Source organism: Cynoglossus semilaevis, chromosome 1 (genome assembly GCF_000523025.1).
Source record: "Cynoglossus semilaevis isolate Cse_v1.0 chromosome 1, Cse_v1.0, whole genome shotgun sequence".
NCBI lineage: Eukaryota > Metazoa > Chordata > Actinopteri > Pleuronectiformes > Cynoglossidae > Cynoglossus > Cynoglossus semilaevis.
The window spans coordinates 25,690,324-25,704,675 of record NC_024307.1 but is presented as its reverse complement, the minus strand read 5'-3'; the positions used below and the strand labels follow the sequence as shown (position 1 = coordinate 25,704,675).

Genomic DNA, 14,352 nt, shown 5'->3' with positions numbered 1-14,352 from the left:
CTCTCTCCCTAAAAACGTCACTGTGTGGCCCACCCATCTCCCCGCAAACAATAAAAACTATTTATTGGGGCAGTTTCCCCCTCAGTTCTTGGAAACTGATGTGGAAACTAAACATGCCAATCATTTCCCTTACATTTCTATAGCGGATAAAGCTTTAATGGTGCAGTGCTGAAGAAAGTAAACAATAATATTCATAATATATCAACCCCCTTGGTTATTTTTTAGAGGGGATGTAAGGATTACCTGCAGGAACGCTACCTTTTAATTTGTTTTGTATACCTGTTTTGACACAAGAATACACAATGTTTATAATCTGGACTCAGACCTGATCTGCATCTTTTGCACTATATTACCATTTGCACTGCTGCTGATATCTGATCACACTTGAATGCTTTTTTACTTTTTTGCTGCTAATACCTGATCACACCTGACTGCAACGTACTGTACATTAGTGTTTAGTTTTGCACTTTATTGATTTGTCCTGTCTTGCCTACGCATGGGACAGTAAGAAACAAATCTCCGATTCCTTTATATGTCTAGTACATGTGAAGAAATTGACATTAAAGCTGACTTTGTTCTCACAAAAAGCAATGTTGCTTGAATATTATTATTATTATGGCAGTAATAGTCATAGATTTTTTCTGAAATCATCTTTATAATTTGTGACACTTTTTGCTGTACATGAATTAATTTGAAAAATGTAATTAATATTCACAACCGAAATGTAAGGTGATAAACATCCAAAAATAAATAACCCTACTAAACCAATGCTCAGACTGTTGATTTCATTAATTTTATTTGAGATCCTGCATCGTCAGAAATTGGGTACATCTTGCCCAAAAGTAAAGTCTAATGACTGTAAAAGAAAAAATAAATTAAAAAACAAACAAACAAACAAACAAAAAGACCCTCAGCTAAATTCAGAATGTATTCCTGTCCCAACGCCAATTTCTCGCGCTGTTCAGTCATCGTCTTCTTCTTGCCGCTTCTTTAACGGGAGGACCAATCCTAAACTGTGCAACACCGCCCCCACAAATTCCACTAGTACTGCTCCGTTTCATGCAGTGGTAAACGCATCCACGAGCTCTATGAAAACGACCAGATTTCGCAGATGGTGAACGAAGAGGACACGAAAGGCTTCATTTGTGTAGCCCTGAGCATAAACTAGGCTTTACGTTACTGAACACAAAGCATGAAGCTTGGGACGTGTGGAGCCACTGCAAAATGTTTATAATGACAGTTTATAATGAAACTACTACATCAACGTTGTAAGGCGTTCACCAAAAATATTAATGATATTGTTTGTGATTGTTTTATTATTTTATTATTTGGTTGAAAATATGACCTGTTTGTATTTTTGTTGACTTCCTATCAAACAGTATTTAGGGTAAGGGATTGTGTGGTTACTCTTTAATATTATTTCAGTCCTATACTACACAAACAAATTGTGTTCACTAACTTGACTATAGAAACATCATGTTTCAAATCTGATCACATCAAAAAAGTCATTCTGCCCTAAAACTAAATTAATGAGTTTTTAGAGTGTGGGTTGAAATAGCTTTTGTTTCAATGCATACATGAGCAAAACTGACTCCTCCTTGTTGTAAACACTGGACTCTGGCTAAACCAATCAGGAGACCTAAATATTAAATGCTTGATAAATGTAAAACTAAGACCCATTTGAATCCAGACAAATGTTTCAAAAGTCTTGTCAAAATTAAAATTAAATGTGTTGTAGGTACTTGTAGTACAAATGTTCCTATGTTAAAAGTATTTATAACAATTAAATGTACAATTCTAACTGTATATTATGTATATTCATACATCATGACTAACAGTATTTAGACTAGTGATTCCAAACCACTGTGCCGTGGCACACTAGTGAGCTGTGAAAAATTAGCCAATGTCACTTAATTGGTCCCAAAACTATTATTTATTTATTGCAAATATTCTTTCTTTGTTCATCAATGCATGACAGGCAGATCAATTGAATCCTCTTCTGCTAAGTGGCAGAACCTAAAAACTAAAATAAAATAATCAGTCAATTATAGTCTATTATGAGATCATTTAAACTAGAAGATTATTATATTTACTTAGATATACTTTTTGTGAGATTTTTGTTTGTTGGTGTGTCGTGGGTTTTTTCCTGATGATAGTATATGCCGTTGCCCAAAAAAAGGTTGGAAAACTCTGATTTAGACAATATCATCAACAAGAAACAAATACTGTTATTTCTGCCTTTTTATAATCTATTATACAGAGGTTATAAAAATAAAAGCATGTACAAAGTGAAGTTATAAAATAAAAAATAATTTAATTATTGAAGGTTGCCACCCTGTAACACGACTGGTTTCTCTTCTTCTTGCTCCCATTCAATCTTCTCTTCCTTCACATTAAGCTCCCCACTGGTCTCCCACTTCGTTTTACCAACGTCCTGATGTGTCTCACCCACAACCACCTTCTCCCACAGCTCTCCCTCTCCCTGCTCCCCATCACTTTCTTCCTTCTTTCCATCCCACTGCACAGTGTGTGGGGAAGCCAGGGAGGTGACTGAGCTTATGGTAGGGAAGGTGTTGTCGAAGTTGGCCGCAGTCCCAGATGGACTGCTGGCGTTGACAGGGAGTTGGATGAACTGCTGCTGATTGGCAGTGGAGAGGTCAAGTTGGGGGAAAGGGGTAAGATGCCAGACCTGCAAAACAGGTTGTGTTTGCAGAGTGAGAATTAATCCTTGAGGTACATCCGTCTGCTGCAATGGTTCAAGTTTGTCACTTGATGCTTCCTTTTCCTCTTGACTGACAGAAGCCTGTTGAGGATTGGGGGGATCAGGGGCTTTCTCTGGGGTTGGGGTGAGACTGCTTATCGCTGAGAGCCCTTTAGCTGCTACATCTTTAGCTTTGAGTACCTCAGGGTGTCTCTTGGCCTTGTGGGAGATGACAGAGTATTGTTTCTCAAATTTTTTGCCACAAATTGAGCAGGAAAACTGGTAAGAGGCTTCTGCATCATGCTTCTTCATGTGCCAGGTCAGGGAGGATCTCTGTCGACAGGTGTAGCCGCAGATTTCACACCTGCCACGTGAGGGAGACAGTGTACATGTTATGCCAACGTGGTTTAATGTTATCATCAAATGCTATAAAAAGTATTTTATATATATATTTAATTAAACACCTACTTCAATGTCTTTTTTATTATTATTAATAATAAATCACTCACCTGGCTTTCTTAACAAATAAAATGTGCAGTTGAATATCAGTAGAAAAGTATGTCAAGAAAGAAAAATCAGAAATTAAAAAAACTTGCACAAGATCAATTAGGTAATTCGACAATTCTGCTCATGATCTAGCAGGTTTGCAGGTAAAAGCTTCTTTTGTAGAAGTGTTTGAGGACACTACGACACATTGAGCTCATAGCTCAGTTAAACTAGCATGTATTCTCAAGACTCACTGTATGGGCTTCTCCCCCGTGTGAATCATTTTATGTACAGCAAGATTGTGGGGGCTTTTAAAGGCCCGAGAACAATGCTCACAGATGTAGTCCCTTTGATCTGAAAAATAGGACAAAGAACATGAATTGCATTTTATCTCCTAGACTTTTTTTGAAAATCTCAGACATTATGAGGAAAATATTTATATTGTCTCTTGCTGCTTTTGACAACTAACCACTGTGGCGCCTGGCATGACGCAAGAGCTGCTCCTGGTGACGAAACATTCGCCCACATCTCGGTTCATTGCACACAAAGTTCTTTTTTAGCAAGTGCTGGTACTTCACATGGTGCTGAAATACAGACAGTTCAACATTTAACCAATTTGAATCAAAAGCATGCATTAGATCAGGCATGGGCAAACTACGGGCTGAATGCAGGTCGTTTGGCTTTTTAATCCGGCCCATCAAACTTGTCCAAATTACGTTATTAAAAAATAGTTACATGGAGGGCAACTGGTTGGAGTAGGTTTCTTGAAGACATTTCACATCTCAGCCAAGCAGCTTCTTCAGTTCTCTCGGATGAGCTGGATGACTGAGAACCTACACAGACATGTTCTATTTTCATTATATTCCTGCCTGTCCATGCAGTGCCCGCATTTCCCCAATAGATGGTTTAGAAAAGGCTAAAAGTATTTTAACCTTCACTGACTGACTTTTACATCAGTCATCTGTCATTTCCATCTCCATCTATCAGCTGGCCCCCCGTCAAATTTAAGGACCCATAGTCCCCCGCGAGTCAAAAAGTTTGCCCACGACTGAACCAGATTCTACTGCAGTTTGAGTTGGCATTACGGCAGACCTTTAAGTAGCGTGGACAAGAGAAGAGAACGCCACAGCCCTCCAGCTCACAGCGCACATACTGCACGGCCGGCTTTTTCCTGTGAGGAAAAAATTGTCTTTCAGTGATACACACACATATGATTGTATAACTGTATATATATATAAACATAAACACTAAATTATGTAAAAGTTTTTACCTTCGTTTAGGGTCTCCAGACGTTTTGTCACCTTTGCCCCGTCTTCCTTTCCTACATGTAACCGAATACAGATGGAGTTTGGCATTTTATTGTCTACACAACAATAATTTGAATCCTACTCTTTGTATGTGGAAGAATGCTGTATGTTGTGTGATCATTGTGTTGTGAAGTGTGTAAATATACCAGGTAAACAGTGTCATTTTGACTATAACATGCTTGACACTCCCCACATTTACATTTAGACATTTAGAAAAAAACTTGGAAGAGGATGTGATCAGAACAAAAGCCCCATTTTGTGCTTAAACACACCTTAAAAAATGTATTATCAATTGATCAAACATCAGTTCTGACGATTTCAAACTTTGCTTACTTCTTGACTGACTCAGGCAGATCAGCAGCATTATCCTGCATCTGTGCAGCAGTGCTGGATGATTCGTCATCATCGTTCTCAGAATCCTCTTTTGTGTCTTCCATAGGCTGCATCGCACATTCATTCCATTTTTTGCTAGAAACATACAAATGTAATATTGGCTTTAATATTGAGTGTTTACACCACAACATTCACTCTCAGGAAAGGGAAAATCAGCACTAAGAAAGTTCTTTGTACTCCTTTTAATTTCAAGAAACACTCACCTTTTGCTTTCTCCTTCCAGAGCTGTTGTTTCATCTCCTAAGAAACACAAAACATTATTTTTAGCTATGATGATTTGAAAATAGTACTGTGTTGACTACAGAGGCAACAGATTTTCTCACCACATGCTGAAGCCTCCGTCTTTGCCTCTAGTTTGCGGAGTGTAAAACGTCCATCAAGGCCTCTGTAGCAAACAAAAGTCATTTTACTTTAACAGTTTGTCCACAATGTCAATCAGTAAAAATTTATGTAGGTAACAAGTTAAAGTTAAGTTAAAAATAAGGTACAAATATGATACATTTATTTAAATATTTAATGGGTCAAGGTAAGCAGCTTAATGTTAGCAAAACAGTGTGCAGGCTAAAAGGAATGAACTAAATTAGTGAAATATATCTATTACAATGGCAAAGAAAATAACAGAATATCATTGAGCAGCAGATAAACCTAATTCCAGGCTCTACTTTGTGCAAACTAAGACTTTTCATACATCCTTACAATTACACACAACATCCTTATAATTATAGTAGTTCTGCTTATATATACATATAGATATCATAGAGATAATGTGGTATACTTAGCATACATACATATATAAATATATATATATAAAATCATAATAATTCAATTTAGAATAACAATAGTATAATGATAAATATAATAATAAATAATAATTGAGACTTCAACAACACCATCACCACACACCACAACAATAATTACCTACTCATCTACTAATACTACTAACACTAATCTATCTACTTCTACTAACCAACTAATCTACTAACATCCACTGTCCAGGTTTCCCATAATCATTGACAGTGTACTGCTACTCATGTTTGTATTATATTGTATTTATGTGTTTTTACTGTTATTATGGTGATGTACTGCTGCTGCTGGTGCCTATGTATATCTCGCGAAGCGAACTCCTGAGGGATTAATAAAGTTCTTTCTTTCTATCTTTCTATCTATCTAGACATCTAGCCTTTAATGTTTAATGTAATGTTGACACTTCATGTATGATGCATGGACGGACCTTGGATTCTCCTGGTGTTACCAGACACCTGCACATATTGATTTGCTCATTGACAATAGGATGTTGCTGTTTTCATCTGCTTTTTTGTTTTTTTACAGGTGGCGTTACCACATCTTGGCCAACAGAGCAGATGGCAGACCTTTGAGCATGCACTTACTGCGTGACAGGTGCGTTTCTGGAGCGTGACACTGCAGCTCTTCTGCGTACAGCAGGCAGACCTGCAGGTCTTTCCCTGCGGGTAGCATTCTCGGTGTCCTTAGGTACTTCAGCTTTAGCTACCCTGGCTCTTAAAACACGCTGGTAAGCTACGGTGCATGAGCGAGAGTCCAGGGCAGGTTCCATGCTCCCATTGTTCCCACTTCTGTCAGCGGTCCAGTTAGTTGAGTCCGCGGATGTGTCCGCGGCCTCCGCCGAGTCCCCGTCTGCTCTGGTTGCAGAGACTAAAACCTGGTTTTGATCCGACTCCATGTCGAAGCCGCTAACCTGACACACCCCCCGCTGAATTTTATACCGATTCTTCCTGATATTATAAAACGATAAAACCAAGATTACCACCTGGATGGAACTATTGTTAGCCTGCTAAGGCAAATAACTTCCGCGTCAACACACGTTTATAGATAGTGTCTACATTTTAAGGTAAAAAAATGTACTAAAGATATTTTGCAACCACTAACTGGTCGTAGCCTCTTAAAGCTATAGTAAGTCTCACGTTTACTTGGCAGAGACAAGGTCCGTTAAAGGTGCGTCTCCTTTAAGAACAATAGCTGCAGAACACATTCGTGAAAACACGTTTGGCCCAACCGGCTCCCATACTATGTAAATATAATTTAGAATAGCAACTGGAAATAATGATGTCTATCAAATCAGACATTTATGGCATTTTTGTGTAGAAAGGCAAGGTAAAAATCTACTTTACATGAAAAACAAACAACAAAAATAGAAAAAAATGCAATTCCAGTGTAAAAAATTTAACTTTAAAAAAATAATTTAGACAATATAAAACGTTGGAAGCTGTAAGATTTAGGTGAGACTGTCTGGTGACAAACATTTCTATTGATAAGTTGCTTTTATGCTTGTACACTAACCTGAAATAAATACTTTTCAATTACTCCTGTTATGACCATCTTTAAAAATGTATCGCTGGGAGAACAGACCTCAGGCTAATGTAATATTTATTTATTTACTTAACAATGCTTATAACCCCATCAGGGATCGATACAACAGTAGCGATTTGGCGGGGGTTTTTTTCTTTTCTTTTCTTGGTAAAACAGGACATTGTTAGTGAAACAAGCCAAAGTGGAATAGGAAACTAGGTGGAATTGAACCTGGAACTGTTGTAGTGCCCACTTTATGACATTTCCTTTACCATTTTTCTTTTTGGTGTTTATGGCACTTTTCTTAATTAAATAAAGAAAATTAGTCCTCTTTTATACAAAGACCATGTATATCCTGATCTCCCCTGTTGTAGCTGTAGTAAGGAGGGCAAGCTGAGATTTCTTTTATATTTATAATCAACAACAATTTGACATTTGATTACGACAAACAAATTACCGTGAACCAGGCTATACAGTTGTACACTGATTGTACTTTGTTTTTCCAATTTACTTGAAATCTATCACTAAAAAATCCAGTGGTGTTACTCAGTGTAAAAGGAGATGTCATTGTGCAAAATAATATAGCATGTATTATTATTATTATCAAATTTATATTATTTCTTTTAACTTTGCTTTTGCAAACTTTAGAAGAACAAAGAACTTTCACTTTCCATTTGTGTCATATCTCTAGGAGTCACAAAATCAAGATAAAAAAGCATCATAAATAAAATGGATTGTAGAAGAACAAGATTTTTGTTTTCAGACTGATGCTATCAGTTGACCATAAAGCCGTGCGTGTCAAAGGGATTAAAAAGATGCATACTTTTAGTTTTGTTTCTTCAACACAGTCTTGTGCAATACCTGTCTCACCTGTCAGACGACTGAATGACCGTTTAACATAAATATAATTACCAAAGCTTAATTACTACACTGCATACTGTATACACTGGGTTTTGGTGAGCAAGAAATTATTATATATGATATATTAATACATTATTATATATAAATATATATTATATACAGTATAAGTAAATATAATATATATATTATAAATATATATAATATGTTCTTCAAGACTTCCACCCAGCCAGTTCCATTAGTGGATTTCTCATTACTGCATTATGGTAGCACTTTTTGTATTTTGAATTACACATTTGTTAGATTTGTTTGTTTTTTATTATGTTTTTGTTTGTTCAGGAAAAAAGAATCTTTGAGCATTGTGACCCGATGTATCAAATAAGATACAAACTCATATATGGAAAATTATATTTGAATTTTTTTTGTTTTGTTTGGGACCAATAAAGGGTTCAAAGAATAGGAATTTTCTGTCAATTATTTAATGGTTTGGGCTTTACAGGGTTAAATCCCTGACCCAATAACACGTCCTAGACTGTTCCACTCAGGCAGAAATCCTGTCCAGCATGTTACAGCCTAGGACCAGGTCACCCTGGGCCCGAATCAAACAAGTTTGAAGAATATATGAGAAAGCTTTCACAATGATATAAAACACATAATCAAATTAAAACAGAATAAATAACATGGAATTCTAAGGCAAATACTGTACTGTATGTCCAGCAAGGAACACAGTCTACAACAACCATGTCCAATGAGCTGTACAAATATGGCACAAACAAAAAACACTCACAGTGTTAAGATGTATGACAAACAAAACCTGCTGTTGTTGGTATAAGGTGTTTTACTACAATAATAATAGGTTAACAACCCAGAGAGTGATTATTTGGAATACATACATATACTGTATATGTGTGTGTGTTGTGTATTGCAAATATTCAAATCTGTATATATATATTCAACCGTATTTGTAAATATATATTTGTGAACACACATTACAAACTTTGAAATATATTATTAATATATATGTTTACAAAATATTACACTATATTCTGTTTTTTTTCTTCCAAATTATCCACAAAAACTAAATTCTAAAATAGGTAAAGGATGGGTAATTAGAACAAATAAAATGGATTGTAAAAGAACAAGATTTTCTTTTCAGACTGATGCTATCAGTTGACTATAAAGCCGTGCGTGTCAAACTGATTGAAAACCTTTACTTTTAGTTTTGTTTCTTCAACACAATCTTGTGCAATAACTGTCTCACCTGTCAGACGACTGAATGACTGTTTAACATAAATATAATTAACAAAGCGTAATGCTTACTACACTACATACTGTATACACTGGGTTTTGGTGAGCAAGAAAAGCAAAGGAAATTAAATGAACAATTAAGCCCAAATAATTGTATTAAATTTGCTGGCTGTTGTCTTTGTTGCTACGTGCTAATACTGGACAATATTAACCAGGCCAATAATTGACCCTGGATATTTTAAATCTAAAATGTCCTCAGAGAACAACAACTTGGACAATGCTGGATTGAATTGAACTTCTCATAACTTTTTGTGTCCCTACAAAACAGGAAAGGTGGCAAATAAAGCGGAGGTAAAACAGAAAGATTGAACATTGAACTGTTTGTCAAGCTGAGTCCAACAAGGTTATTCTTAAACCTCCATTCATATGTGTTGGACAAAAACAACAAGTTGTAAATTATATACCACTGACATATTTGTAACCACCAGTCACACCTTTGGAAGTCACATATCACAATGTAACATTCTCTATCTGTCATGGAGGGCTCAGACGTTTACTGACACATCTGAACAGGACAAGACACACACACACACACACACATACACACACATATACAGACAGACAGGAGCAACATATTTTAATAAAAAGAAAGTCTGGTTATAGTTAGCAGGGTTGTCTTGGCACAGGGGTTCCCAAAGTGGGAGGCAGGACCCCCTAGGTGGAGCACAGCTATCATTGGGTGAGCTCAGCATGACAAATGAAGCTTTTGTCATGCAGGCCCCCTTGTCAAGACAAATCTAAAAGGAGTATGAATTAGTCTGAGAATTGCTCATAATGAGTTAAATGCATCATTTTGTTGTTATCATAATTATTTACTTCAACTATGGTAAAAAAAAATACTAATAATTTACTAGTGGTAATACATCTTCCTGTATTTGATTATAAGATACAATCGAAATATACATGCTACAGTTTATTTATTTAACATTCAAGAACAATGTACAACAAATACTTCTTTATTGCCCATTGCACACAATTTGACAAAATTGATTTATTGGGTCATGAAATAATTTTCATTTAATTAGATGTGGATAGATCCTCAGCGCAGTGATCCTTAAGATGTGGCCCATAAGCCAAAATCTGGCCCACCGAACCATCCAATCTGGCCTGATTTTTTATTTTATTTTATATGAATGTCCAGCCCCTAAAGTGTCTGTCCAAAAAAATGTTGTCCCCCCCGACAAATGTAGCTGTTGACCCATGGAATAGGGTTTCAAAAATGTGAATTCAAATGCTTTTGTTAACCGTACTTAGCCGTTTTTTTAGAGTTAAACTGAAGTCACATACAATTAGATTATGGAACGGGCTTCAGAGAAGATTGTATCCTTTAATTATTCCCCAGAAAGGGTGATGATAAAGATTCAGGAGAACTGAAATTTTCATATGAAGTGTGTGAATCACTTACAGACAGCCAGGACGCACCCACATTCACAAACACACCATTGAATTACTTTGAATTCTTTCCTGAGCTTAGGTCTCCTTTGAGTGTGTACAACAGACTGTCAAGTGAATTGTAGCTGTCACAGAGATAGTGAATGACCACAAAGAAATCACTCAGCTACCAATGGGCATCAAGGCAGAGCAGCCACTGAATTATGTCCACAGACTCGGCATCTGCATATCTGCAGTGGAAAAGCCAGTTGTGCTGCATTTCGGAGACGTCGACCAGTATGAACAAGATCGGCGTACAGAAATAACAAATCTCGACATAAATTCTCATTAGAATAACAAATAGGACATGTTGAAGTGTATTTTTTGAATTTAAGCATAATCTGAGGACATACATGTTTAGAACCACAGGGCATTTAATCACACAAGAAAAACCTCCATAATTATACAATAATTATCTGACTAAACAATGTAAACAATATCATTGGTGTTTATTTCATGCTAGTTTTGTTATCTTTGGTTTCTTTTTTTCAGTGAATCATTTTTGATGATGACTTGTCTATCTTGATTATCATTTGGAAATGTATCTTCTACCACATCATCGATGACAACTGAAGGTCCAAATACAACTGTTGCCTCAACTACACTGTTAGTTTCCACTAAGACAAATGGATTGATGACAACTGAAGGTTCAAATACAACTGTTGCCTCCAATACACTGTTAGTTTCCACTAAGACAAATGGATCGATGACAACTGAAGGTCCAAATACAACTGTTGCCTCAACTACACTGTTAGTTTCCACTAAGACAAATGGATTGATGACAACTGAAGGTTCAAATACAACTGTTGCCTCCAATACACTGTTAGTTTCCACTAAGACAAATGGATCGATGACAACTGAAGGTCCAAATACAACTGTTGCCTCAACTACACTGTTAGTTTCCACTAAGACAAATGGATTGATGACAACTGAAGGTTCAAATACAACTGTTGCCTCCAATACACTGTTAGTTTCCACTAAGACAAATGGATCGATGACAACTGAAGGTCCAAATACAACTGTTGCCTCAACTACACTGTTAGTTTCCACTAAGACAAATGGATTGATGACAACTGAAGGTTCAAATACAACTGTTGCCTCCAATACACTGTTAGTTTCCACTAAGACAAATGGATCGATGACAACTGAAGGTCCAAATACAACTGTTGCCTCAACTACACTGTTAGTTTCCACTAAGACAAATGGATTGATGACAACTGAAGGTTCAAATACAACTGTTGCCTCCAATACACTGTTAGTTTCCACTAAGACAAATGGATCGATGACAACTGAAGGTCCAAATACAACTGTTGCCTCAACTACACTGTTAGTTTCCACTAAGACAAATGGATTGATGACAACTGAAGGTTCAAATACAACTGTTGCCTCCAATACACTGTTAGTTTCCACTAAGACAAATGGATCGATGACAACTGAAGGTCCAAATACAACTGTTGCCTCAACTACACTGTTAGTTTCCACTACGACAAAAGGATCGATGACAACTACAGGTTCAAATACAACTGTTGCCTCAACTACAGCGTTAGTTTCCACTACGACAAATGGATCGATGACAACTAACGGTTCAGAAACCAATGTTGCCTCAACTACACCGTTAGTTTCTACTACAACAAATGGATCGATGACAATTGAAGGTTCAAATACAACGGTTGCCTCAACTACACCGTTAGTTTCTACTACAACAAATGGATCGATGACAACTGAAGGTTCAAATACAACTGTTGCCTCAACTACACTGTTAGTTTCCACTACGATAAATGGATCGATGACAACTGAAGGTCTAAATACAACTGTTGCCTTAACTACACCATCAGTGTCCACTACGACAAATGGATCGATGACAACTGAAGGTTCAAATACAACGGTTGGCTCAACTACACCATTAGTTTCCACTATGACAAATGGATCAACTACTGAAGGATCAGTTACTCCTAAGGCCACGACTCCTACAGGTAGACCTGCCACGGTTGTTCTTGCAGCATCCATTGCAGAACCGTTTGTTGAAGCCTTTAATGATCCAAACAGTTCAGAATTTAAAGGACTTGCAGAAAGAGTTGTGGCACTGGTGAGTATATGTCATGGTTTTAATCTGTGTTGTTATTTTTTAAGTTTTACACCTATAAATGTCTTAGTGAAATTCTTCCTCTTTGTTCCTTTTTCACAGTATGATTTCATTTACAGAGCAAAGTATGGTTTTCTTTTTATTCGCTCATTTGTCATCAGGTTCAGGTTAGTGTTTTTTTTAATATGGAATAAATAATTATTTTATTGTACTTATAAACTATCATAGTAACACCCCAATAATTGTATATTTATAATTATACATGGCTTTTTGTGCAGCCGAGCGGGGATAACACATTCAGATAACACTGAAGCAGAGATGGGCGTTGAGTTTAATGACACAGCTTCACCTGCAGAACTGCCCACGGCAGGTGATGTTGTAAATACACTTGAAGTTGCTGTGTTAAATCCCAACAACACCTTCAACCTCACCTTTGATGCCACCTCTATTGCAGTAGTTGGTAAGAGTCACAATTGGGTTTCCTTACAAAATCTACCTTTAGTTGGAATTTAGACCTTAAGGGAGCAGTGAGTTGTAATTTTTATTTACATTTATGCTGTTTTTCTTGTTTTCAAAGACAAAAATTCAACATCACCACAACCCAATACAACGGCTGCTGTGACTACAATTGTAGGTGTAACAACAACAACCACTCGACCTACCACCTCTGGTGGTTTGACTACAACTGCAGCTGAGACTGGTGCAATGACTACAACTGAGGGTGTGACAACTACAACCACAGCAACTGTCGAGGCAGTCACCTCAACAAGGTTGACTTTCAAATCAGTCGGGGAGTTGTTCACCAGCGATTTGCAGAATTCATCATCGGCTGCATTTCAAAGCCGAACATCACTGATCAAGTCATCAGTAAGTGTCCTTTAAACACATCATATTTTATTACTGTAATACAGCGGAGACAATTACACTTCTGCTGTATACAGTCATATGCATTCTTGTCCTTTGTTTCTAAGCATTTATAAAGTGAACGTCTTGTTATTGTGACACAGCACACCACTGCACATAACCAAATGTGATGTCTGCTTTAAGCCTATCACCAAAGTGAACAGTGGGCAGCTTTAGGTTCCCAGGGAGCAGTGTGTGGAGACAGTGCCATTCTAAGAGCACCTCAGTGGTAACTTGGCATCTGGTGGACTTGAACCTGAAACTGACTGGACCCAAATCCACTTCCTTAACTACTAAGCCACCATTTTATTTTTAACTATAGTTAAAAATAAATGTCATAATAATAAAGACAATTCTGCACATGCATGTAATGAAATGCTACTGTACTACTGTCTTACCAATGGCATTTTTAGGAATTGGTTGCATAGCCTAAAAAGTATAAACGAAAAATCAAATAAATGAAACTGGGAAATGTCTTGCTTTTCTCTATGTAGCTGACGCCTTTCTACAAGCAAGCCTTTTCATCCTTCCGCTCCTTGGATGTGGTGTCATTCAGG

At 36.9% G+C, this 14,352-nt stretch overlaps 2 protein-coding genes across 2 annotated transcripts; one reads left to right on the top strand and one right to left on the bottom strand.

Moving 5' to 3' along the window:
• Positions 1 to 1,895: 1,895 nt before the first annotated feature.
• LOC103387401 (zinc finger protein 276-like) lies at positions 1,896 to 7,183 on the bottom strand. The gene is made up of 9 exons (XM_008322026.3): positions 6,276 to 7,183; positions 5,211 to 5,272; positions 5,091 to 5,127; positions 4,828 to 4,962; positions 4,458 to 4,508; positions 4,280 to 4,358; positions 3,657 to 3,771; positions 3,442 to 3,541; positions 1,896 to 3,065 (listed from the first exon to the last, which is right to left on the bottom strand). The coding sequence occupies exons 1-9, from the start codon at positions 6,584 to 6,586 to the stop codon at positions 2,318 to 2,320; spliced, it is 1,638 nt and encodes a 545-aa protein (XP_008320248.1). The 5' UTR covers positions 6,587 to 7,183; the 3' UTR covers positions 1,896 to 2,317.
• A 4,269-nt stretch (positions 7,184 to 11,452) lies between these two features.
• On the top strand, positions 11,453 to 12,999 carry LOC112487953 (uncharacterized). Its single transcript, XM_025061722.1, has 3 exons — positions 11,453 to 12,248; positions 12,573 to 12,680; positions 12,995 to 12,999. The coding sequence occupies exons 1-3, from the start codon at positions 11,516 to 11,518 to the stop codon at positions 12,997 to 12,999; spliced, it is 846 nt and encodes a 281-aa protein (XP_024917490.1). The 5' UTR covers positions 11,453 to 11,515.
• Positions 13,000 to 14,352: the final 1,353 nt, after the last annotated feature.